Source organism: Humulus lupulus, chromosome 8 (assembly GCF_963169125.1).
Source record: "Humulus lupulus chromosome 8, drHumLupu1.1, whole genome shotgun sequence".
Taxonomy (NCBI): domain Eukaryota; kingdom Viridiplantae; phylum Streptophyta; class Magnoliopsida; order Rosales; family Cannabaceae; genus Humulus; species Humulus lupulus.
In genome coordinates, this window is record NC_084800.1 from 175,217,692 (window position 1) to 175,245,156 (window position 27,465).

A 27,465-nucleotide genomic window follows, 5' to 3' on the forward strand; every position below is an offset into this window, starting at 1 on the left:
GACAATGGAATGGCCAGACAATTCATGGAACAGTTGACCACTCTTAAAAGAGTCATGGACCACTTGGTCTGGAAACAAGAAGGCAGAGGTTCCGATTCTAAAGAAGAAGAAAAGGAGCCATGCGCCAAGCACATATTGGATGTTTTCCTACCAAAGGGGTTCAAGATGCTGGACCTACTTTCCTATACCGGGAACACAGACCCTAGAGATCACTTGTCCCGCTACAATCGCCTAATGATTGTAGCACATGTCTGTGACAACGACAAGTGCCTATGTTTCTCAATCACTCTGGCAGGACCCGCAGAAGAGTAGGGGAAAAGACTTAAGGCAGGATCGATCTGGTCTTGGTCCGGATTGCAGTCAACATTTCATAAACAGTTCGTGGCTACCATAAAGTTGGACATGCAAGTTAGTGCGCTGGCTAATGTCAAGCAACATCCCATAGAAACCCTTAGGGTTTACATCTAGCGCTTTACGGAGGAAGCCTCAAAAAATAAGGTGGATGACGGACAACTTTTGATGGCTCTCCAGTTTAGGATTAGAGTTGGGTCCCCTCTCTGGGATGACACGCAATATCCCAGTCTAACCGAAAAAAATGATTCCCTACTACGACGACTACCTTTTGTCATCGATGTAGATTGCTATACATATGGACCTACAGCAATGTCATTTTGGCGATGACATTCGTCGTTGTATACCTTCAACGACAATTTCTTGTCGTCGTTGCAGACTCTTTTTTTTGTAGTGACTAGTTAAAATTTGAGTTTACTTGATTTAATATGATAAGTAACTTTGAGTATATAATCTAAATCATATCAATTATCGTATTGTGAAATCATACATATGGTTTACCATATTTACTCATTATTATTTAAACTTTTATTGTAGGAAATATATTTACTTGCTCGAATATGCCGTGTTTTGCTTTTTTTGAATATTAATTTTGAAGGTGAAAAATAATTACTACTTAATGTTTTATTTCACTTTTTAATAATATAAAAATTATTGTTTGAGGAGTTTGAATATATTAGATATTCATATGTAGTAAAGTAGATTCTGAGATGAAATTGTGTGTTGCGAAGATAACAGAAGGTTGAGACCATGTGTGTCTTAGTGAAGTAGGTTCTGCGAATTGTGTGTGCTGCGGTGGTTTATGGAAGAAATTATGCATGTTGATTGTTGTGTTTGTTTGAATGAACTTATAGTTAATTATATTTTGGAATATTATATAGAAATAGAGGAAACTGTGCTCAATTTTTTAAAGATTAAATGTATTCAATGTTAATTTTTTAGAATTGAGATTATAATATAGATAATTCATTTTAATTTTTGTAGAGCATACACACAATGTTTGGGAAATGAATACATTTGATAATTTACAAATCTGATGAGAGATTCTTGTCCAAGACAACCCGAAAGTCATGAATGTGGTTTTTATATATTAAGATATAATGTATGATCTTGTAAATGCACCAAATCTAGCAGAAGTTCTCAAGAAAAAAGTATGTTTTTTTTTAAAGAAAACTATACAAAGTATTTAAACATCTAATCTATATTTACTTGACAATTTTGTAGTGGCTTGACAAAAAGATAATGAGTGTCAAGGATAACCTACTTCCACTACAAAGTGACTAGTTAGCAAGATTGATGTCATTTACTTATCAAGTCTAATTTTTCTTATGTGTAACTTGATTACCATGTTCTTAATTTTTCTTATGTATATTACTTATGTATATATAAATGATATCTTTTAATTAGTAATTATATATGCATATTTTTTTTAATTTTAATTTATACATTATGTTTATTTAGATGATAATTTATAAAATTTAGTTATATAATAATAACATAAAATATGGTATTGTATGTTAAAAAGTTTAAATATAATTTGGTATTAAATATAGTATTATTAATATAATTTTATTGATAGAAAAAATATTTAATCGAAAATAAAAAATAATTATATATATGAAAAAAATATATATATATATATATAAAAGGGTTTCACACCGCAAAAGTCTTACTTTTTTCTGAAGTTTTTTGGTGGACTTTTTTTTGCGATCGATTATATTGCAGTTCTCATTACTCCAAAAGACCACAACATATTAAAAGAAACAGCGGAGAAAACTCAATTTCGTAGTAGTGTGTTTATCCAAAAATTATACCGAATGGGCCCTTTACCTATCCTCCCTATCTCTTTTTATTACTTTTTCTTTTTTCTAATAAATCTCACGTTTTCTTTACTTATATGCCCACCTTAGCTCTCTATTTGGAATTTGGATTTTAAGGAATAAAAATATAAACTTTAAAATATATATTTTTTTAATTCAAATGAAAAATGAGATAATATATTTTCCAAAATTTTGACAATTAAATTTGATGTAATTTAATAAAATTGAGTACATTTATAAATACATTTAAAATAATAAAATATTAAAAAAAATATTATACAATTTAAAAAATATACATTTTTCAAGATTTTTCTTAATTCTCTCATAAAAAATTTACTCAATGTAATCCAACTTACAAACAAAGGCTAATGTAATTTATACTTATAGTATAATGTGTGAAATCAATTATTGTACTTCATTATATTAGTATATTTCAATCAAAACAATACAATAGAATACACTATACAAACATAACCTTTAGTCTATATTTGACAATTTTAGGAGTGCTTACAACAATATGATGCATCTTGAACTGGTAAGCAACTCACATGATGATGCAGCCCCCTTGATCCCTACATAAAGATATATGTGCATGAAAAATTTGTAAGTGATTAAACAATATTATATAAGATCTCACTGATGATGTTCCACCAGAGGATTGGTTCCCGTCGTACATGTAAAACAGAAATTTGGTAGTTAACAATATAATTTCCAATTAATATTTGGTATTGTACAAATATATTTACTACAATTAGTGAAAATGTACATTTTTTAATTGATTTGCTATATACAAGATATTAAAATATTGTTAAGTAAACAACAAGATAAGTTGGTTCCAAGATTTATAAAAGAGTACTAAAATGATATAATAATTCCTAAAATTTATACTGATTTACACTATGCAAATCTATTTATATCAACATCCATAACGTTTCAATTTGCAAACTAATTGGACCATTAGAAAGAATTTTCTTTTCTAGAGAAAAGCTCTACACTAATTATGCATAAGAAAGAAAAGACATACTTCTTTATGTCTTCAAAATAACTTAAAGCTTCCTCAAATTTGAGCCACATTGGACCTGTCTCTTGAAAATTCACATTCTTTGGCCCTGCTATGTAAGCTTGAACTACAAACTGTGGATTTCTTTCCCTGTATTTTAAACATCAATTAAACATTACTTGATCAAGGATGTACAATTTTTATGATAAAAAAAATATAATGTAACATAGTTTGGTATTGAATAAACTTACCTTCCTTCATATTCAGATAACCAGAGGAAGTATGCTGCACCAAAGTACATGGACACAAATGGCTTGGTTAGATCATCAATGGAATCGACCTTATATCCCCTGAAACCCAACTCCCTACGCACAACAACAACATTCAAACACTTTTTTAAAACATTTGGCTAACATTACAAAAAGGGTAATCAGATAATTATTCAAATCACAATTTTAGTTCATTAATTACTAAATAATCTACATTTTACATACATGTAAAGCCAGAAGGCTGTAGAATAGTCTAGTCCCATTATTCCTGCATGAGGTCCAATGCCATAGACAAAACGCATGCTAACAAGCTCCGCAATAGCACAAAGAACTGACTGCGAATATAGTCAACCTTAGAAAAAAAAAATGACCACTAAACTTCATTAAGAAATTTGTACATGCATATCCAAACCGAGAAAAGGATTGCCAAGAAAACATTGAAGAAAAGCCTGAAGTGCAAATCTCCTATTCTTTCTTCTTTATGCATCTGGTGCAAAACTAACCAAACATCTTAGCATACCTTTCATTCTGCTACATTTCAACCCAATGTTTTAATGATATTTGGGTAATTCTATATGCACTCTTATTTTTCTTTTCGCACCCTTTTTCTATATTAATCTCTTAGAGATATTTTTAAATTTTAAAATTCATTTTTAAACTCCTTAATATTTTTACAGTACAAAATTACCCATTTCTAATAATAAAATAAAAATCTACACGCACGCTTTTTTTGACAAATTCTACACCATACTGTATTAAAATAAAATGATAAAAAATTCCTTTGATACATATAAAATAAAGTGTAAAAAGTTGTGTAATGTTCAGCTTTTATGTTTTACAATGTGCAAAAAAATAATATTAAATACTGATAATTTTAGAAAGAAATGTTTAAATAAAAATGGTAGAGAGAAAAAAAATTAGGGTGCCAATAAATGCACTTTTGAATATTTAGGATTGTAAAAAAAAATTTTACTGGATTGTAAAATCATTTTGAGACTGTAAACCCCACAATCTTGGGAGCTTAATTATAACTATCGTTTTCCCTTTTTTCATTTTTATTTTATTGATTAGCCATACGATGGACCAGTTAAACTTGTATGAGACTTCATATATGGTCACAAATTATGTTTGAGAAACACATAACATGGTTGAGAGATTCATGTCACAGCAAACTTAAAGAAAGTGTATCTACATAAATAAAAGATAGAGTTTAGTGTCTTACTGGTTTCAACCCCTTTGTGCTGAAGTGTTTTGAAAGTATAATTTCTGCCACTGCCTGCAAGAAATCAACATTATCAATATGTGACATGTTCTCTAGGTATATATATTTTCCTAAAGAAAAACCGTATAGTAAAAAAAGATACAAGGACACTCAAAACTCAAATCTTATAAATACCATTGTTAAGGAACCATAAAAGATTATTTTTGAAAAAAAATATACTGTTGAAAATCCAAACCAAACCAGCAAAGACTTGGAATTTTAGAAAATATTTGTACAGTACTATTCGGTCATTCCATTAAGGAAACTGAAATAATTGTTTCCTAGTTTAGATTTTTCTTCCTGATTCTTAGGGAATAGAATTAATCTAGAATATTTTGTAAGAATATGACAGATCTACCATATACCGTGCATGTGCTTATTTAAAGGGTTTCAACCCTATCAAAATAAGCAGATAAAAGATTGTTTTCCTCCGAGTTTTTATGGTATTAGAGCTAGGTTCTCTTTTCCAAGCCTTTTCTCCCATTTAGGTCTAGGTAAGCCACATAAAAACATGGCTGAAGTTTCTGAAACCACTAATGTTGTCCCTGTTGTTAAATCAGCAACATACAACCTAATGGACGCGAGGAAAGATGAGTATTTGACCGAAGACACTAAGGCGCCAGCACTAACCCCAACTATGTTGTTTGGGATACAGAAAACTCTATGATTATTTCCTAGTTAGTAGATTATATGAATGAAGATATCAGTGCTAACTATAAGTGGTATTCTACACCAAAAGAATTATGGGTTAAGGTGACCCAAATGTATTCAAATTAAGGAAACCAGTCACAAATCTTTGAACTACAACTGAAGCTTGGTAGTACTCATCAAGGAGATGAAGATGTGACAAAGTACTTCAATTCTTTGATGAGAATGTGGCAGGATCTCGATCTATTTGATGACTATGAATGGGAGAGCACTAAGGATCTCACTCACCATTAGAAAAAAAGAATGGAGGATTATTGGATCTTTAAATTTCTTGCAGGCCTAAGAGTAGAATTTGATGATGTTTGTGAATGTGTCATTGGTAGGCAGCCTTTACCCCAAATAGGTGAGGTGTTCTCTAGGCTTAGGCATGAGGAAAGTCACCAGAATGTCATGCTTGGAAAAAAATTAAGTGAACCATTTGAAAATTCTACCCTTATTTATGATGCTAATGTTGCTCGTTTCTCTTAAAAGTAACCATTTTTAAATGCCCGAGCATGTGTTTGGTGTGATTATTGTAACAAACTAAGGCATACTCGTGAGACATGCTGGAAAATACATGGAAAACGAGCTCATTAGAATAGCACTAGAAGTAGCGGAGAGAAGAACCATGCTCTGACTCCACTTGCAAACGAATCCTCTATTCTAAAACAAATTCTCAACAAAGAATAGCTCAAACAACTTCTGAAATTGCTAAAATTTGTTGAACAATCTAGTAGTCCTCGTGTTGTTCTGGCACAAACAGGTAGAAATTCTAATACTCTTTCTAGTTCTCTGATTTTTTCACCTTGGATCATCGATTTTGGTGCCTCCAACCATATGACAAATAATTTCACATTTTTTAATTCTTATTTTCCTTGTTTTGGCATTATCAAAGTTCGCATAGGATATGGTGGTTTTTCACCAATCGCGGGAAAATGGACTGTAATGAAAAACACCAAGGACAATCACGACGAGTCCCTCGAGAGTTATCACCATCATTAGAACATCGGGCAGCAAGGGCAGATTGTTCAGTTTCAACAGCAAGAGGAGAACCCAGCATGAATCTTTTCCAACTCTCCTCCCTACGAACCTCTGCAAAAGCTTCATAAATGGTGGGACGAGAATTTTTCCCCAAGAGACAACCACGTACCTCATCTAGGTCTCAGTTAAGTCCATGAAGAAAATCAAAAAGTCTCTCTCGATCGAGCATTTTTTTTAATAAAAAGAAGCATTAGCTAAACATTTCCATTCAGGAACATAAAATAGATCAATCTCTTGCCAAAGATAACAAGAACACCATAATACTGAGTTGCTGTAAGAGTGCTTTGTCGCTGGGCCCGAAGCCTAGACTTGACCAGAATTCTCCAAATCCGAGAAAGCTTCTTGGAAAGTTTCACATACTTCTTTAGTAGTAGAAAGGAACAAATAAGTCTTACCAATGTCAACTTCCGTGGAGTTGATCAGCCACGCCATGATAAGAGAGTTCTCTGACTCTCACTTAAAATAAGATGGATTAGCAGGTGCAGGAGCAGCAATAGCACCATTCAGATATCCTAAGCGTCCACGTCCACACAGGTACATCTTCATAGATTGAGACCATTGCAAGAAGTTCTGACCACTTCAAGTTATGAATGGTGATTTGTAGAGAGTTTTTGTAATCAAATGTAGAGGGAGAGGCATCAAAAGAGCCCTTGTTGAGGGTGGAGTCGACTGAGTTATCATCAGTGATGGAGGCCGTAGTAGGCTGTTTGGTGGAATATGGTAAGGTGGCCATCAAAAATAAGAAAACGCTTCGATAGGGACAAAAGGAAGCTGCGATTTCTAGGGTGAATGTATTGGTTGTTATACCATGTGGAAAATAGCTTCTGATATTTTATTTCTTAAGAGCTATGCCATTTAAATAGACATTGTACAACCTATAGGCAGAACTGGTATTGAATCCCATATATATTCTAGGATAATTACAATAAACCTAAAATCACCTAAATAAGGAAACAAAAATATTCTATACAGTTTGGTTTCCCATTCTCGAGGATACTAAAATAATAAAGAATAATAACATAAAATAAAAAAATATTTTCTCCAATTTCCTTGGTATGGAGTTTACAAGATCTAAAGAAGAGCTAGTTATCTCACAACGCAAGAATGTTTTGGATCTGCCAAAATTAAGATGAACAAGTGGATAAAGAGCAGTATCAATAATTAGTGGGAAAACTCGTATACTTGTCTCACACTTGGCCAGACATTCCTTTACAATAAATGTTGTAAGTCAATTCATGCATTCTGCTGGTGTAAATCATTTTGATGCAATCGAGAGGGTACTAAGTGTTGGGAGTATGACTTACAACACAATATGAATTGTAATTTATGAGAATTAATCACAATATAAAAATAGATTTAATGGAAGAATAACACAAATTAGAGGAAGAAAAGACCTTTGCAGATAGAAACTGTAATTACATAAAACCATAAGGTTATGATTTTATGTAAGAAACAATGGAGATGACAAAAAGGCTTGACACACTCAGAATTTTTATCCAAAAATCTCTATTTCTAGCCTCCCATAAGAGATTGCTTGAAGCTACTATAATGATGAAATTAGATTTAGATTAGCAAGTCTTGTTCTTCATACAAGTCAAGCTTTCTTAATGAAGATCTTAGAGAAAACTAGTAATCTTGATGAGTTAGAAAGATAGAGCATTTTAGAGAGAGAGAGAGAGAGAGAGAGAGAGAGAGAGTATGGAAAGTGATCAATTCACCAAAATCTCATACGAACTCCTTAAATATTATAGGAACTGTCATTAGTGTTAACCAATGAGATTAGAGCATTTTGAAATAAATTTTGGAGCTAAAAACACGTAAATATATGGCTCTGTATGGACAGCCCATGTGATGCAGGCAATGTGTCGCCCTTATGCAAGTGATGCATTGCCTTTCGTAACTTTTGTGAGGCTGGCGATGCATCGCCTCTCAACAGGCATCGTAACACATCCTCCTCTGACTTGTCACCCCATACATTGACCCAAAACATCTCCAAATGTCTCCAAACTTTTTGGGTACTCTTATATATTCCAAATAAATACTTTGGACCCAAACAGATAATTTTTAAATACCTACAACAAAAGTCAACTCACTCATGTTGGTGAAATCGTAATATTTTGTGCCTCTTTGTGCATGACCAAATTCACTATGTATTTAACAATCCTAACACTAAGGTACTTAAAAGGCATTCCAGGAAAATGACCGTTTTTTAGAAAAAGTGATACTCTTGGAGTAGAAGTTTACACATATGTTGATTGGGCAGGAAGTTTCACTGATAGAAGATCAACCAAACTACTGCGCCTTTATGGGAGAAAACTTAGTTACTTGGCGTAGTAAGAAATAGGGCGTGGTGGCGTGGAGTAGCACTGAAAATGAGTTTAGATCAGTTGCATTTGACATTTGTGAGATATTATGGATTAAAAACTTTCTTGAAGAACTAAAGTTGGGAATTCGATTACCAATGAATGTTTACTGTGATAACAAGTCAGCCATGTTAATAGCTCACAATCCAGTCATCCATGATCGAACCAAACTGGTGGAAATTATAAAAGAAAAATTGGAGAACAAACCCATTTGTATGCCTTATGTTCCCACTACATATCAAATTGTAGACATTCTCACAAAAGGGTTACCAACCAAGCAGCTCGAAAACTTAATTGGCAAGCTGTCTATGAAAGATATTTTCTATCCAGCTTAAGGGGGAGTGTTGAAAATCTGAACTAAATCAGCAAAGATTTGGAATTTTAGAAAATATCTGCACAATATTATTCAGTAGGGGTGTTCGTGGTGCGGTTGGTGAGGTTTTTCTTTAATTTTTTGGACCGCACCGCATATGCAGTTTGAATAATTTTCCAACCCGCACCGCATAGACCTCAAACCCCACCGCAAAAATACAGTGTGGTGCGGTGCGGTTTTGGCGGTTTATACCAATCTCCAAATAATTTAACAATTAAATATTATAATTAAGAAAAATTCATAATAAATCTTATAACCATAGAGTGTTTAACAAAATAATTAAATGTACAACAAACTAATAAACTTTAAGCAAAACAATAAAAATATAACAAACTAATAACAAATAAAAAATGTAATATAAAAGTAAATATTATTTTAATTAAGAAGGAATATCTTTATAATGAAGTAGAATATGTGTTGGCATCCTATGAAACATTATATTTCTTTCTAGATATTGTGTATATTATATTATACTATATAAATATTTATGCACTAACTTTAAATGTAGTAAAATTGAAAAAAATAATATAAAAAAGTTTATATATATAATGATGCGGTGCGGTGTGGTTTGAACCGCATTTATAAAATTTAAAACCGCAAACCGCACCGCGAAGGGTTCTAAACCGCAAATTACGGTGCGATGAGGTACAATGTGAGCGGTTTATGCGGTGTGGGCGGTTTTATGAACACCCATATTCAGTCGTTCACCTAAGGAAGCCGAAATATTTGTTTCCTAGTTTATATATTTTTCTAGATTCTTAGGGATTAGAATTAATCTATAATATTTTGTTAAACATTGACAGATCTATCATATACCGTGCATGTGCCTATTTAAAGGCTCTAACCCTATCAAAATAAGTAGACAAGATATTTTTTCCTCTGAGCTTTCACATATAAATGTTTGTTGTCATTCAAAAGTTTTAAAATCTGATTTTGGAATAAGATACATTTGTAGAAGACAATTCACCAACATCAAATTTTACTATCTTAAGATTAAAGAGCATGTCAATTCCAGGCACTGGACACAGCACAATATACTATTATTGCATCAAAGAATCCCTTATAAACATATGAAAGTTCATCAAGCAAATTAAGATTTGTTTGTTTGTTTACTCTCTCAAAAGATTAAAAAATATGATGAAAAAAAAAGCAAAATATAACTTCATGAAATGGTATATAGCTGTTGTTTGGCAACAATTTACAGGAAGTTGACATATATATAGGTAATATCAATCAAGTGTATATAATTAGTTGAAAAAAAAAAATAGAAAGTACAAGAAGAAAAGTAGAAATTTGAAAGAAAAGATAGAAGGGAAATGAGAAAAAGTAAGAGTACATGTATACTAGAGATAACTCATACATTTGAGGACTTGTTTTGTTCACATATAGACATACCTTTACTTCTATCCGAGAAAGATATGGTCTTTTCTTTTCATCTTGGGAGAAGCGGACCTTTCCCTTTTTCTCTCCAGATTTGCTCCACTCCTTTAAAACTTCAGGATTATTCCACATCTCTTCCATGTCTTCAGGAGATGCCCTGGAATCCCAGTATGTGTAATCACCTAATAAAGTTCACCTGGTTAATTTAGTGATATATATATATATATATAAAGGTGAATGAAAAATAATTCCCAACTACCATATATGAAACTGACATTCACACCTTACTAGCGATAATATAGCGAAATTGTGCTATTAAACTAAAGGAAAGATGGTTCTAGGTCAACTCCAATCTTCAAAGGAGATGGAATATGAACTTTGTTAGAGACAAACTATGTTATGATATATATCTATTGAAACTAACCGAGAAATAAAAATCCAAAATGTGTTGATTATTAATTAAAATGTGAGTGCTTATAATCTTTGTTCTGCATTAATCTCCTGAGATTAAACCTCTCCAATCTAGTGATCTAAGACTTAAAAAAATATTTGAAGGGCTGAAACGTCTTTACTTGCAATATAATTGATCTTAAATCTTGGCCAAGAAAGTAAATAAAGATAATTTCGGTAGAAATATCATAAAAAAAATTGGAAAAATGAAGGTGCCAATATTTTTTCATTTGTTAAAGGAAATCCATCTGTATATCGTCCATAATCCAGTGAAAAATCAGAAAAAAATCGTCAATAGAAATTCTCGATACACTCCCGTTAAAAATGTACACATTGTTGCTGAGGTCTCCCGATATTTTGAAGTATCAATACTTAGAATATGCAATTATGCATGTCACTAACGTTTGATTTATAATTTTAAAATTTATTGCATGTATTATTGTAATTGTTATTGTATTTCTACAAATTTTATCATGATTTTTATATTTTCAGAAAAATATGTGATATTCGTAAATTTTAGATAGTGGGGTGAATGTTTAGATAGCAGGAGAAAAGAATTTACAAAATAGTAGATGATATATTAAGATTTATGGGATTCCATGTCAAAATCAATTAGTGATAAATGAAATAACCAATGCTCTTATAAATAGGTTAATACACCCTCGAGATGGTGCTTTTCCGAGCACTAATCTTGAATATGATCTCTAGCTGTTGTTTTTGGCTCGCTATTGGTTTGGACCGAATTCTCATATAGCTAATAGGATCCTATACTATCATCTTGTGATGTAAGAAAATTATAATATAGTTTTCTTTTACAAAAAAATTGATTATGTTATAGGTTTTTTTTCTAATTTATTGTGCTAATATAAGTACATAATACATATAAAAGTCATCGACAAAATTGCAGAGGCAAGTTTGGTCTTATTTAATTTTGTAGCTGAAAAGTTACTAAACACAACTGTCGCATAAATTTTTTTAGAGATTCAAATCCTTTTGTAGGAAATATTTTGTTTACAAGTTGAGATTAAACGAATATAATCTAAAAGGACTTTAGAATATTACTGTGTCAAAAGTTTTTATGCTAAATGAGAAATTGGAATGAGAACATGAATTGAAGGGAGGGAAAAAAAAGAAAATGTTTAACTATGCTATGTTCAATTTGTAAGAAAAATATCTAATAGACATAAAGTACTAATTATTGTTTTTTTTTTGTATTCGGAAAAGAAAATACAAATGAGGAAAATGAAAAAAAAAAATTAAAGAAAGAAAAAGCATTCTCAAGAAATGATAATTTCATTTATTCTTATTACTAACTTTTCGTTTATGAATAAAATTAGTTTGCTCATTGTAGGCATGAATGTAATTTGTCTAATAAATTTTTACAGAACCTTCATAATATCTTATCAAATGATTTGGAAGATTTTGATGGAGATTATCATGTTGTTAATGATGTCTACAAGAAAATGAGGAGAGGAAACCAAATTGTTGACCATAAAGTTAGTGATGATAAAAATACTCAACAAAAAAAAAAGAATAAAAGTGTGTTAAGTGTTATTGTTTTTTTATACAGTCTTTAGTGTTTGTTCCCCCATCTCTCTACATGTGCGTTATTTATGTGACATGCTATATTTCTAGCATTCTATTTTTTAATTTGTGGTTATTTCTATTTTTTATTATTCTTATTTTTAAAATTTATTAATAATACCAATTAATTAAAAAATAAATATAATAACAATTAATTAAAAGAAAGAAAAAAACAATATAGCTGACCTCCTCATCAGCAAAGCTACACTAAGGCAAAATAAGTTAATTACTACATAAAATGTCAATTTTGCAGATGGTTTTGCACGGTCATATTTAACAAGGTCGTCAGTGAGTAAACTATTACTGATCTACGATTGTACGATGGCAACAAGTTATAAAAACCGTGTGAGAGGCGCAATTATATTCCCTTGTAAATAGTAATCCACTACTCTGGTTTTATTTTTCAGATTTCCTAGTTATTAGGGATTATTTTTTCATTTAGAATCTAGATTACATCACTTTTAATTTTCTCTTCTAAACTCCAATGTGATCTCTGTGCTAGTTTATTATCAAGAATTTTCTCCTTTTTCACAATTTCTTACAAACAATTGTTCGAGCAACTCCAAGGTTAGTTACCCTATTTTTTTAGCTAAATTTTATCTAAAATGTCTAAAACACTATTTTAGAAAGTTACTTTTGTCAACCTCATTCCATCTATCCATCTATGCTCTCTAGTTAATATAGATTATTTTAATAATTTTTTTAGAATTTAAATTTCTATTTTTTTATTAAATAATTTATGCAAAAAAAGTAAGCTTGATTAAAAAATTTGGAAAAAAATTAGTGAGCTCTCTACATTTCGCTAGCTCCTTGATAGCTTTCTATTTTAAAGAGTGAATATAAAGAGTAGTTAGAGCTCTCTTTATATTTAACTCCCTATTATAACTAAAAGTTATTTTAGGGAACCTTTGGAGATACTCTTAGAAACTACTTGTTTGAAGTATATTATAAAAGTGAAAATTACATTTTATATGAGATTTTTAATAGAGTGTGCAAAAATATAGTTTTTTTTCAAAAAAAAAAAGTTAATATATGACTTTTTTTAAGAATTTTCACTTTTATGGGTTTATTTTCCCATATTTTTGTATAAAAGTTAGTTTATACCATAATTTTATTCTTAATTAAGTTTTATTAATTTGGAAGGTGTTGACGGTGAAATCTCGTCAACGAAATTAGATCGGAAAACTCAAAGGTAAGTCAGGTGATGTTTATATAAGAACTGAGAATAAACTTTAAGAAAAAGTAAACACAGATAAATGATGGAGCAAGTCTTGGTATATTTCTCAATAGCGTCTGGTTACAATGAATTTTCCAACCCCTCATTCTGAGGGGTCAAGCTCCTTTTATAGTTGGGTTCTAATGGCCCCTTATACATGGTGGTCCCTTGGGACAAAATAGTACATAAGTACACTGTCAGGGTAATAACACAGGTGGTAGTGGTATGGGAAGAGTGGTGGAGCAGAAGATCATAGTGTCAGCCTGGTACATAGTCAGAGGCATGCATATAGTGCCTCCACTCTCTGTACAAATCCGTACCTCCACTACCTGTGTGATACAGGTGTCAGGGTCATGCTTCTGTCCTCCTCATGGTTGTACGTCATGCACTCGTACACGTACGGGTACTATGTACTCGATGGTTATTCTCGCCCCTCCAAGGCATGTATCTGCTCAAGGCTATTCCACGTCCTACTAAGTGTAAGGAAGCTAGTGTGTTGACATGAACGATATACTCAGTCATCTATTCCACTATTGGCTCTATACCTAATAGTTATTGTGTCTCTCCTATTGCTCTTCATCTCATGTGACTCATAGGGAGAGTGGTGCCCCGTTGGTGGCACTTACCTCAAGAAGAGAGGTAAGGCCTCCTCAACGGGGCCTGCTGCGTGTGTGATGAAGCATGACGCCTACAAATGGGATGAGGGTCTCATCTTGTGAAACCATCACTTTGCAGCCCCCACACTACGAGGCCCCTGGTATATGGCCGAAGGGTATTTAGTGGAGGCTATGTCTCTTGAGGCCTTTGACGTGGCCGGTGCGCAAGGCGAGGCACACGAGGCCACTAGGTATGCGTGGCCCTTGGGGGCGAGGCTCCTTTGACGCGTGGCCCCATTCGCATGGCCATCTGATGCTGCGGGCGTGGCTGTGCGAGGCCGAGGGCCTGCTGGGGCGCGAGGCCACCTGGTGTGCGGGCGTGGCTGCATGAGGCTGAGGGCCTGCTGGGGCGCGAGGCCACCTGGTGTGCGGCCGTGGCTGTGCGAGGCCGAGGGCCTGCCGGGGTGCGAGGTCGCCTGGTGTGCGAGCGTGGCTGCGCTAGGCCGTGGTGCGGGGCCTTGGTGGTGCGCGAGGCCGTGGTGCGGGGGCATGCGAGGCCGTGTCGTGCATGGGCGCGAGATGGGTCCCTAAAATAGTTGGTGCGATATGCCAGTAGCATATCGGGCGTACCCACGAGGCGTTTATGGGAGTCTATCATGCGCTTTTGGCCTTTTTATAACTGTTGAATTTCGAGCATTCACATTTCTCATGAGACAATCTCCTGTATTCAAAAAGGGCCTACAGGCTCGAGTCCAATTGCATGATTAAGTGGCCTTTATCCCTCTGTTCTAATCAAGGACTAGAGATTTCTTATTTGGTGGATTTTTGGCATCCACACTTGCCCCCTAGTCTATAGGGAGGCCTTTAGGCGTTCTTGTAGACTCTTCCGTTCCTTTTTATTATTCTCTTATTCTTTTTCTTCTTCTTTTTTTTTTATATTTATCATGTTCGAGGTCCTTTGGAACCCACGCGAAAGGGGGTTCGGTAGGTCTCTCTGTGGTGTGCCTTAGTTGCACCTATAAGGATATATTGACCCCTTGGGTTCGAGTTATCCTTTTATATATCTTCGCGCGCGCTTATTATATCTTGCGAGAAGCGTCCTTCTCGTCATTAGGCATAGTACTATTTTTTCAAGCGTCTTCTTCGAGACCCTTTTTGCAAGCGTCTTCTTTGAGACCCTTTTCGGAAGCGTCTACTTTGAGACCCTTTTGGATAGCGTCTACTTTTGAGACCCTTTTTGCAAGCGTCTAATTTGGAGACCTTTTTTGGTGGCGTCTACTTTGGAGGCGTCTACTTTGGAGACCCTTTTTGGAGGTGTCTACTTTGGAGACCCCTTTTGGTGGCGTCTACTTTGGAGACCCTTTTTGGAGGCGTCTACTTTGGAGGTGATTTCCCCTCGGGTGGGGACTTTCATGGCTAGAGGGTCTTCGTTCGATCTCAAACATGGTCCACGACCCCTCTAGCACGAAGCCCCCTTCTATATGGAATCTCCAGACGTATTGGTAGTATGGCCACTGGAGGAAGGTTCGCTTTCTTCGACATGGAAGTTCTTATGGCCCTCTTCCACACGTATGTACTTCTGTGCTCTCTCGAAGAAGTCATCCAAATTCGAAACTTCTCTTTTGAGCATGCTCCCCCATAACTTGCTTCCTGGACGAACTCCGACTGTAATAGCCATCTTGAGCTCCGCTTTGGTTAAATCTCCCACCTTTGTTGCCTCCATACTGAATCTATGGACGTAGTCCTTCAGACTTTCATTGTCGCCTTGTTTTATGTTAGCGAGGTCGGTAGTTGGCATGACGTAATCACAAGCTGCATGGTGCTGCTGAAGAAATTCATCAGAGAATTGTTGCCATGACTCGATTGTTCCTGGCCCTAACCTCTTGAACCACTTGTACGCCACTCCTTTAAGCGTAACGACAAAGCAATGAAACTTTGCCCTGTTGTTGACCCCTCTTAACCTCATCAAGTTATTGAAGGAGCCTATGTGATATTTTGGGTCTGTCGTACCCTCATACGGAGTCATGCGAGGCTCTATGAAGCCAGTGGGCACTTGCTCAGCCTGAATCTCCCTTGTGAAGGGTGAGTCACGGTCGAATTCTTCGTCATCCATGTGCCCCCCAAGAGCAGTGGTGATCTTGCCCCGAGGGCTTCACATTTTGGTGTCTAGTCCCCTCCTCTTTTTGCATAAGGAGTCTTGCGGGTTCTTGGGATGATCCGTTGCCTTGGGAACCACGGGGGGTGCATGTCTTACTTCTGACCTCTTCCCATGGAGCTCTTTTCTTAGGCCAGGGGGTGCCTCTTTTGAGGGGACTTCGGCCTCGTTCTTACGACCATCATCTTCTCTCTGCCTATGCTCCTGGGGAAATTTCATCGGCCTAGGTCCCCCATGGTACTTTGCATGAGGGGTTTTACTGGTGGAAAGTTGGGTTCCCCCATCGTCTATGGGGACAGTGTTTTCCCCTTTTTCATACTCCTTCCATTTACGCTTTGGGAGGGGTATGCTTGACTTCCCTTGCAGTAGGTCGTTTAAAACCTCCTGCATGTTCTCTATCATGGTTTCCAACCTTCTAGTCTTTTTATGCAACTCGTGAATCTCATCCTTGTAGAAGCGCGTCCTTGAGCTGGAGCTTACCGAGCGTACCCCGGGACCCTTGCCTGGCCAGTGCGTTGAGGGACCGGGGTCCTGGTGGCCTGAGCGTGGGGTCAACCAGGGCCGGTTAAGTGGATACACTAGTGGCTCTGAATGACCTCCGTCGGGCTGGATAGCTGGGGACGATGCTTCCCTCTCCTCCCCTGGGGGAAGAGGTTCTTCTGGCCGACCTCCATGCTCGGGCGGAGGGGGGTCTTTCTTGGAGGCCCTCCACTCTACTTCGTCTTGGTGAACCTCAACCTCTTGTATTTGCCGTAGGCGTTTTGAACGTCTTAGCATCTTTCTTTGTTGGAAGTGATGGAAGAACACTGGCTCGATGCTTGTCCTTCCCACAGACGGCGCCAAACTGTTAACGGTGAAATCTCGTCAACGAAATTAGATCGGAAAACTCAAAGGTAAGTCAGGTGATGTTTATATAAGAACTGAGAATAAACTTTAAGAAAAAGTAAACACAGATAAATGATGGAGCAAGTCTTGGTATATTTCTCAATAGCCTCTGCTTACAATGAATTTTCCAACCCCTCATTCTGAGGGGTCAAGCTCCTTTTATAATTGGGCTCTAATGGCCCCTTATACATGGTGGTCCCTTGGGACAAAATAGTACATAAGTACACTGTCAGGGTAATAGCACAGGTGGTAGTGGTATGGGAAGAGTGGTGGAGCAGAAGATCATAGTGTCAGCCTGGTACATAGTCAGAGGCATGCATATAGTGCCTCCACTCTCTGTACAAATCTGTACCTCCACTACCTGTGTGATACAGGTGTCAGGGTCATGCTTCTGTCCTCCTCATGGTTGTACGTCATGCACCCGTACACGTACGGGTACTATGTACCCGATGGTTATTCTCGCCCCTCCAAGGCATGTATCTGCTCAAGGCTATTCCACGTCCTACTAAGTGTAGGGAAGCTAGTGTGTTGACATGAACGATATACTCAGTCATCTATTCCACTATTAGCTCTATACCTAATAGTTATTGGGTCTCTCCTATTGCTCTTCATCTCATGTGACTCATAGGGAGAGTGGTGCCCCGTTGGTGGAACTTACCTCAGGAAGAGAGGTAAGGCCTCTTGAACGGGGCCTGCTGCGTGTGTGATGAAGCATGACGCCTACAAATGGGATGAGGGTCTCATCTTGTGAAACCATCACTTTGCAGCCCCCACACTACGAGGCCCCTGGTATATGGCCGAAGGGTGTTTAGTGGAGGCTATGTCTCTTGAGGCCTTTGACGTGGCCGGTGCGCAAGGCGAGGCACACGAGGCCACTAGGTATGCGTGGCCCTTGGGGGCGAGGCTCCTTTGACGCGTGCCCCCATTCGCATGGCCATCTGATGCTGTGGGCGTGGCTGCGCGAGGCCGAGGGCCTGCTGGGGCGCGAGGCCACCTGGTGTGCGGGCGTGGCTGCACGAGGCCGAGGGCCTGCTGGGGCGCGAGGCCGCCTGGTGTGCGGGCGTGGCTGTGCGAGGCCGAGGGCCTGCTGGGGCGCGAGGCCGCCTGGTGTGCGGGCGTGGCTGTGCGAGGCCGAGGGCCTGCTGGGGCGCGAGGCCGAGGACCTGCTGGGGCGCGAGGTCGCCTGGTGTGAGAGCGTGGCTGCGCGAGGCCGTGGTGCGGGGCCTTGGTGGTGCGCGAGGCCGTGGTGCGGGGGCATGCGAGGCCATGTCGTGCATGGGCCGAGATGGGTCCCTAAAACAGTTGGTGCGATATGCCCGTAGCATATCAGGCGTACCCACGAGGCGTTTATGGGAGCCTATCACGCGCTTTTGGCCTTTTTATAACTGTTGAATTTCGAGCATTCACATTTCTCATGAGACAGTCTCCTGTATTAAAAAAGGGCCTACAGGCTCGAGTCCAATTGCATGATTAAGTGGCATTTATCCCTCTGTTCTAATCAGGGACTAGAGATTTCTTATTTGGTGGATTTTTGGCATCCATAGAAGGGTATGTTTGTAATTTGATTATTATTTTTTTTAGCTTATTTGTTTTTTTGTATTAAAATTTTCCTTGGATGTTTTGCAATTTTTTTTTTGTTTTTGTTACACCCAGATTTCGAGACCTAAGATTGTGATCTCGAAAGGTGGACTCGTCAAGTGTGGGCTCGAGATATCTAAAACGCAAGTTCGTGGCCCAGATGTCAAACCCTCGAATCAAGATGGCAACCTCGAAGACGTTTAACCTCGAAGTTCTTTCTGAGCTCGAAGGAACTTAGCATCGAGGCATATCTGTTGTCGGGTGTCTTCAGATCAAGTAGCCTGAGCTTAACAGGAGTACAAGCTCAGAATGTAACAACCTCGCTGGTATCTACCCGCTCCGAGCTGGTCTTGGAGTAAGGCGGCTAGTTCGTAACTTATCTATAGATCTGGACTGACATGATGCTGATTGCCAACCTCGAAAGATTTAATGGGTCGTCTGATGTAACGTGTTCCATGCATTTTAAAGATATTTATTGTTGTAACATCCCAACATTAAAGGGATATTAACAAGTCTGTTATTCGCCCCCTGGTCTTCAGGGGACGTTTCCTTGTATATAGGAGTTACAATATTTAATATCATTATTTTAATTAATAAGCAGAAGTATCTTCCCGAAATATGTGGGAATGAACTCTGAAAACTCTCTATAAATAGAGAGTTCATGAACATTTGTGGAGGACGAATCTTTTGATATACGGAGAGAAATTCTGGAGAATTCATCCCTGAAAGATTTCCAGAAAACTCCAAGTCTTAATAAAATAGACTCGTGGACTAGGAAAAGTTAACTGGTGAGCCACGTAAAATTCTTGTTGTTCTACCATATTATTCATCTGCGCCATAGTTCTTATTGTTTAATTGCTCTACATTTTAAGTTGATGAAAAATGGCGTCAACAGTTTTTGTGAACTGTGTTTATTATTATTTTTATTTATTATAAACATTTTTTTTTTCGTTTTTTTAGATTGTACGTTTCTTTTTTCAAATCCTAGGTAAGGTAACAAATTACTTGATTGATCTTTGATAGTTATGTAAAAATAAAATCCTAGAGCTAGGTTAAATAACATGTACCAGGAGAGGTAACCAGTTACCCTAAGAGGAGTAACCTTCTATTATAAGAGGGGTAACCAATTACCATAAGAGTGGTGATGGGTTACTCATATAAAATATGAATAACAAAAATATCAAATTTTAAGGAAAAAATAGGAAGAACACTTCATTAAAAAAAAGGAAGAAGAAGTAACTATGATTTTAGTAACATAAGTAATCAGTTACCTGTGATTTTATTTCAAAATTTAGATGTTTCCATTAGGGTAGCCTGATACTCATTCACGTTTTCATATCAATTTTGTTTTCTTTTCAAGTTTGAATGTTTACATCCGAGTAACTAGTTAACCATTCATATTTTTTAGATCTATTTTTTTCTTTCCAAATTTGGATATTCTTATTAGGGTACTGGTTATCCATTCAAGTTTTCATATATATATATTTTTTTCTAAATTTGGATGTTCCCACTTGGGTAATTGGATATCCATTCACATTTTCATCAATTTTTTTTTTCTTTAGATTTGATTGTTCCCATCAAGGTAACTGGTTACCCATTCACACTTTCATATCTATTTTTTTCTTTTCGAATTTGAATGTTTCTATCAGGGTTACTAGTTACTTATTCAAGTTTTCATATATTTTTTTTCCAGATTTGGATGTTGCCACTATGATAACTTGTTACCCATTCACATTTTCATAAAAAACATTCTAGATTTGAATATTCCCACCAGGGTATCTGGTAACCCATTCATGTTTTCATATTTTTATTAGTTTTCTTTCCAAATTTGGGTGCTCCTATAAGGGTACCAGTAAAAAACAATGATGAAAAAATTGATTTGAATTTTTTTACATATAGTGGAAAAATTATAAAAAATTACAATAATAAAAGATAATAAATAAAACTAGTAAAATAATTATGTAATGTTAAAATATGTGTGAAAAAAAAATGGAATGAGAAAATAATAACTACAAAAAATAAAGAAGGAAAAATCTGAGGAAAGAAAACTAAAATAGTATGAAAAAAACAAAACAAAAAAAAAATGATGAAGGAAAAAAAATAATTGAATGAATAAAAATGAAAAGAAGAAGAAGAAAAATAATGGAAAAGTGGAAGAAAAAAATAAATGAAAATTTTGGTAGAAAAAATAAAAAAAAAATGGAAGAAGAAAAAGAGAAAGCAAAAAAAAAGCTCATATGTGTGAAAAAAGAAAAAAAAAATAGAAGGAGAAAAAAATAAATACAAAAATGAAGAAAAATATAAAGAAAAATGAAAAAAAAAATGAAAAAAAATGAACAAAAAAACAAAGCAATACAAATGAAAGAAAAAAAAGAGATAAATGAATAAAAATAAAAATAAAAACAAGAACAAGAATGGAAAAATGGAAAGAAAAAAATGATGAAGGAAAAAATTGGTAGATAAAAAGAAAAAGGAAAAAATGGAATAAAAAATAAGGAAAAAATTGGAAAAAGTAATTAAAAAATGGAGGAAAAAAAATTAATTTTTTTTTTTAAATTAAAGAAAATATAGCTATGATAAAAAAATGTGACATAATTATATATTTTTTTAAATTTATGAGAAAGAAAATCGCATAAATATGAATCATAGAAAAGTAGAAAAATTAAATGTCTATATTTTTATAAAATAACCTTCAAAATCCGATAAATATGAAAAAATCTCATTATAAAATGTATAATCTTTTTTTTAAAAATTGTGGTTGAATTTAATGGGACCTTACTTATTATAATTAGTGTTAGGCACTATCAGCTACACGGCGGCTCAACCGCTAAGCGAATTAGGCTTTTGTTTAAGGTCCACATATTTTTTTTGTAATTTTTTATGAGATACGACCCAAAAAGAAAAAAATAATGCCTAAAATTGTATAGTAATAAGACCCAAAAATAGAAATAAGGCATAAAATTGTACAAGATTAAAAAATAATTCTTCTAAAAATAAGGTCTCAAATTTTTTTATAGGCCTAAAGCTTCTAATTGTGTTGAGCCAGCCTTGAGGGACATTATATAAAATGTCATCTCATCTCATGTAATGCTGCTATACTTTTATAGTTTATTCAAATCCTTTCACGAGTTATGTTTCACAATATTGGTTTGGTCCCATTTAAAATTTCTTATTTATGCAAAGCAGGGATTTTACAAGCCAGCTTGCTGAAATCGACAAATGTTAAAAAATTTGGGGTAGACTGCCAGATTTAGGGCAAGTACTTTTCTCAAGTTTATATGTGTGTTTTGAGGAATAAAACTGCATCACTACTACATTCTAAATAATAGATGTGGCATGATAGTCACCAAATATTGTAGTAAAAATATAGCTAATAAACAAAGTAAAAATACTTGTTCCTAATATTAATATCTCAAATATGTGTCACCTACAATAAAATGACACATCATTTTGACTTTCAAATATTAGTATTAAATATTTATTAATTATTTATATATATTAATTCAAGTTGGCTGACGATTTAGTTAGGTTAAAGAATATTTATTTTTTGTCACTAACAGAAAGAATTTGAATTTGAGACTTCTTTTCTTGTGAAGAGAGAAAAAATTATGCCTATAACCACAAATTAGTGACATATTAGAAACATAAATCTCAAAACCTATGACATTTATTTTTATCTATGGTTCATCAAAAATTTCGTACAGAGAGAGAGAGAACCTGCATTCTGTGGAGATGGCACATAAGGGGTAGAAGATGTAGTAGTAGTGACAGAAGCATCATTCAATGACATGCCATCTTCAAAACATTTTCTAAACATGGTAAAAAATTGTGTTAGAAAATGTTTATTGTTAATATCGTAAATGGAGTAATTAAATTCAATTTCCATCCTTAACAGTAAACCTAGACTTGACAATACCCAAAATTTGACAGATGTGACAGTTAAGTTATTATGTTAAATAGTTATATTAAGATTTTTAAAAGTGGCATATATTCTATTACATATAGCTTGAATTGTTCTTGATGATCAACTTTATTATAGAAAAAACTTATTTAAACAGAAAAGGAAAAAGGTAAAATATTATCAAATCGTAGCATGCCCTTAAACTTATTGCTTAGCCTCTTTAAAGATACAAACAAATACATTGTGATGAGAAGCCCCCGCATCAATGGTTGTGCTTTCAAAACATATTTCCAACAAAATTCATAAACTAAGACATTGATAAAATATTATCATAGTTCTGTTTTCAATTAAAATTTACACATCTGTAATCTCCCAAATCCGTCCCACCCAAAATAAAAAATACAAAAAGAGAAGAAAAGAAAAAGAGTCTATATTAATAAAAGTGTCCCAATCACAGCACAATGAAAACACATATTACCATAAAACTTAAATGATTTGATACAATATATTCCAAATTATTATAATCCAAACCGATGGATATTCTTCAACTATATTCCAATACCTTTATTGAATAATTATTTTTTCTAGCATATTCCAAAACATGTATATTTAAGACTACCATTACCATATATTTATGCTCTATTATTAAGGCAATAAATTATAAGAGTATGAAAGGGAACCACTACCTGGATGGAAAGCTTTCTTTTACTGAAAGATACCGTTGCCAGTAGGGCATGGTTGATTTGTGAGTTGCCTTTTTTGTACCACCTCTATATGCCCTCACCACAAACTCTTCATTTCTCTCCCTGTAATAAAAAAAAAGTAATAATAATAATAATAACATCATGATTTCATTTAACATAATTATAGAGAAGAAAATCAATCAGTTGACTCTCAACTGCTTTCTTCTTTTAAGGATTTTACGTGATGGACCTCTTCTCCTTATTTTGATTTTTATCATCTTTTCAACAGAGTTAAAAGATGTTTTGCAACTTATGTTTTTATTTTATTTAACGGGGTTTTGCTCTTACAGGGATTTTAACGAGGCTTTGCTATATCATAAATTTTATATTGTATCAACAAAACTGCATATTTTTAGCAATGTAAATTTTAAAAAAATAATGAACAATTCAGAATTTTACAAAAATATGGATAAGAGTTTGTAACAATTCTGTAATCGTCAGTTACAGTTTTTTCTTTAGTCAATAAATGTTCTTTACAAAATTGTAATATATAGTTACAAGAAAAATATATTGTTACAAATTTATAAACTTTGTTTTCTAAAAAAAATTATGTATTTATAATTATGTCCCTTCGTATTTTTGTATTTTTTTTCAGATTCAATGTTTTTAATTTTTTTTTTAAATCTGAAGTATTTGTGTGAATTTTTCTTTTTTGTTTAGGGTGTTTAGTGGTTCATTATTTTTTTTAAGAAACTTTGGTTCATTATTTGCAATCCTAGACTTAGTATTTTCATTTATTTTTATACATTGGATATGGTGGAGTAGATGGCTTTTAGATCTAGTCGGAATGCTTCTCGTTTATTTCTACCAAAACAAACAGAGCATTGCTATAGGGCACTATGGTGCCAAACACCACCTATGTATTAATTATTGGTTACTTGGGACCAAATTCTAAAGAGTGTTGAACACTGGTGTCCCTTGACAATACTCAAACAAAAAAAAAAGCATAGTTTTATGGAAATAAGGGGGGGTAATAATGAACTATTGAAAATGGCTTTATCAAGGTTTCATGCATGCTAGAACAAGTAACCACAAAAAAAAAAACTGTACAATGAAACTTACTTGTCTTCAAAATTTGATAACCACTTTAGATAAGCAGCACCAAAATATACGCTCACAAAAGGCCTGAATAGAATATCTGGATTCCCTTCTACTTCATATGACTGGTAATACAATTCACTGCAAATTAACAAGACTCTACTATCACTCCATTGCTCCAACACAAAAATTATATAGTAAGAAACAAAAGAAGTGAGGAGTTAAAGGGGTAAAAAAGATGAGGTACTAGAGTGATATACCTATAAAGCCATTCTGCTGTTTTTGGAAAAACTTGCATGATACCTAATTGTGTATCCTTGGATTTCTTGTCATACCGTATAGAAAGGGGCTGTCTGTCACTTTCAAGTTCGGCAATGGCACAAATCATGTTCTGTATCATAGTGTTATAACACAAAACTTGAATTTTTTCATTCTGGATTTGTTGGAGAAATTACTCCCAAAAGTTTGTAAACAAATCAACACCTCAGGGAACATAAATATAGATGAATGGGCAAAAGCAGCATAAGAAAAACTTCTTTTATTTGTAAAAGATAATCTCAAATCTCGGAAAGTGTCAAGAACGTTTTCTCTCTATTTTACTCTCCTATTTGTTTTCAGACTTAGACTATTTAAAAGCTACAAGTATTGCACCCTTACTAATCCTAATACCACTTCTCTAGGCCTGGATAGTATCTTATTCCCCTGTTCCAAAGACTAGTGAACAAAACAAAACAAAACATTCCCATATATATAAAGGACTAAGGGCCCTGAAACCAAGGAGCTCGATAAGCCCCAGGACCTTCCTAAAACAATATTTCAAAGTTTACACTGTAACAGAAGGTCATTACTTAATACTATCAAAGGAAGAGTAGCAGGGTCTAAATTTAGTTTCTTTATTTAGAACAAAATGGGAAGTTCCTCCGTATCAGCATTATAGTTTTTTTTCAACTTACAAAGTTGTCAATTATAAAACTTGGATACCAGTATAATAAAATGCATCTTTTTTTTAAAAAAAAAAACTATCTATCATCCTAAAAAAGAATAAAAAGAGAAGGATTTTCATCAGCTAAGAAATGAAATCTTAAGATCAACAGAGAGTTTATGTGCTCTAACGAGGCTGTTTATAATACTTGTGAGTAAAGAGAGAAACTTCAAGATTCATACAACAGTGGGGAAACATATTCATATTTAAACCAAAAAAAAATCACAATGAAACAGATTGTTGTACAAACACTTACGGGATCTATTTGCAAGCAAAAATGTCTGCTGACAATAATTTCAACAACAGCCTGGAAAAAAGTAACATGATGGAAGGTAGTTTAGGTTGAATAAAAGAGTAGCAACTCAACACATTCTTTTCTATATATAGTATATGTCATAAGGCAGTTAACAACACTATGGTAGCAATAATGAAAAAGAAGTAAATGTTACTAAGTTCCTTTTTTATTAGTATTTACATTTGTTCTCCATATGAGCCCTACAAATATTTGAGAGCATATTGCTAGCACATGTTTTGATTTTCAGCTGCAATGTATAATTAATTACACAGTTAGTTCTTTTCAAAATGGTTTATCATATCTATAGTACCTTCATCTCTGTCTGAGTCAAATAAGGCTGTCCATCAGGATCGCGTGAAAGGTGAACTTTCTGTCCTCTTGTTTCTCCGGCGTCTAACCATTCAGAACTCACTTCTGGGATTTTCCACATTGCTTCCATGTCCAGGGGATCAACATAGTCATCCCAGTACTTAAAGTTGACAGCCATTGCAATATCCTAAATCAAACAAACAAAATCAATCTTCTCAACCATAACCACCTTTTGGGAACCATCAAATAAACATGAAAACAGATGCTGGAGGTAACTTTGATTCTTTTTTCTGTTAGTCATATATTATCAGCTACTAAGGTTTGTTTTTTTTCTTTCTTTTTTGGTTGAAACTAGCACCTTGCATAATTGCTATGTAGGTGCCCAGAAGGAAATTGAATCTCAGACTTTGTTAGAACAAACCACATACTTGACTATTTGAAGTATACCCCTCATGTATACTAAAGTTCATTTTTTTTATGAGGCACGACATAAAAAAATAGCTACAAACCATACATGGCATGAAAACTTTTAACAATTAGCAAGACATGTTATTATGCATGATGATAACTTGTTAATTTGGAGAAGTAATACGAGAAGTGAAAAGTGAAAATAATCCATAGCCCTTCCTAATTATCGATCTCTGAAAAGCCAATTACTATTTGAGTTATTATTGTTGAAGATTGTATGTACTTTTCCCTGGTCATCAAACAATGAAAAGAATATGAACATTTTCAATGCCAAATGCAATAAAATGAACTGCAAATGACATCATCCATAAGATATTCACCAGGGCAACAGAATGATGGATCCCAAAAAGGGGTTATCTAAAAATTTGGAAAGGTATCAGAAAAAGGAAAAAACGAATCTCAATTCATATATAAAATGAATAAAAAAAATAAATGTAGGAAGAGGGTGAGTGGATTACCAAAAGGGAAGAAATCTTCAATTTTGCCTTCTAGAATGGTTAGAAATGAGAGAGAGAGAGAAGGGTTAGAATGAGGGTGATGGTGGAGCATTGTTAGCGGGACGTTTGGTGCAGTCAATCACATTCCTTCAGTAATTTTTCTTTTTTGCTTTCTTTGGCTTTACGTTTAATTCAATAACGAACATTAATTTCATAATAACATATATTGTCAACCAATTTTTAAATTAGTTGTACATTTATTTTTAGTGTGCTGCTCATTTTA

General features: G+C 34.5%; 1 protein-coding gene across 3 annotated transcripts; it reads right to left on the minus strand.

Annotated features, from left to right (window-relative positions):
* Positions 1 to 2,479: 2,479 nt before the first annotated feature.
* On the minus strand, positions 2,480 to 27,409 carry LOC133798682 (uncharacterized). 3 transcript variants are annotated; one of them, XM_062237117.1, is made up of 13 exons: positions 27,204 to 27,384; positions 26,279 to 26,464; positions 25,930 to 25,980; positions 24,952 to 25,082; positions 24,716 to 24,832; positions 23,597 to 23,716; positions 22,727 to 22,818; positions 10,561 to 10,727; positions 4,663 to 4,716; positions 3,666 to 3,775; positions 3,423 to 3,536; positions 3,196 to 3,321; positions 2,480 to 2,743 (listed from the first exon to the last, which is right to left on the minus strand). In XM_062237117.1, exons 2-13 carry the CDS (start codon positions 26,453 to 26,455, stop codon positions 2,716 to 2,718), a joined length of 1,287 nt encoding a protein of 428 aa, XP_062093101.1. In that variant the 5' UTR covers positions 26,456 to 26,464; positions 27,204 to 27,384; the 3' UTR covers positions 2,480 to 2,715. The 3 variants fall into 3 exon arrangements, with proteins under 3 accessions (XP_062093101.1, XP_062093102.1, XP_062093103.1); XM_062237118.1 differs by lacking the exon at positions 27,204 to 27,384 and adding an exon at positions 27,066 to 27,155; XM_062237119.1 differs by lacking the exon at positions 25,930 to 25,980 and having other exon boundaries at positions 27,204 to 27,409.
* Between the last annotated feature and the right edge of the window lie 56 nt (positions 27,410 to 27,465).

Bases quoted from the DNA above. Each gene is read 5' to 3' on its own strand.
- LOC133798682 (XM_062237117.1), bottom strand. From the start codon at position 26,455: ATGGCTGTCAACTTTAAGTACTGGGATGACTATGTTGATCCCCTGGAC. The intron at 24,833-24,951 runs GTATATCACTCT...GTTAATTTGCAG, and splicing joins ACAGCAGAATGGCTTTATAG to TGAATTGTATTACCAGTCAT. The intron at 3,322-3,422 runs GTAAGTTTATTC...TTTAAAATACAG, and splicing joins TTATCTGAATATGAAGGAAG to GGAAAGAAATCCACAGTTTG.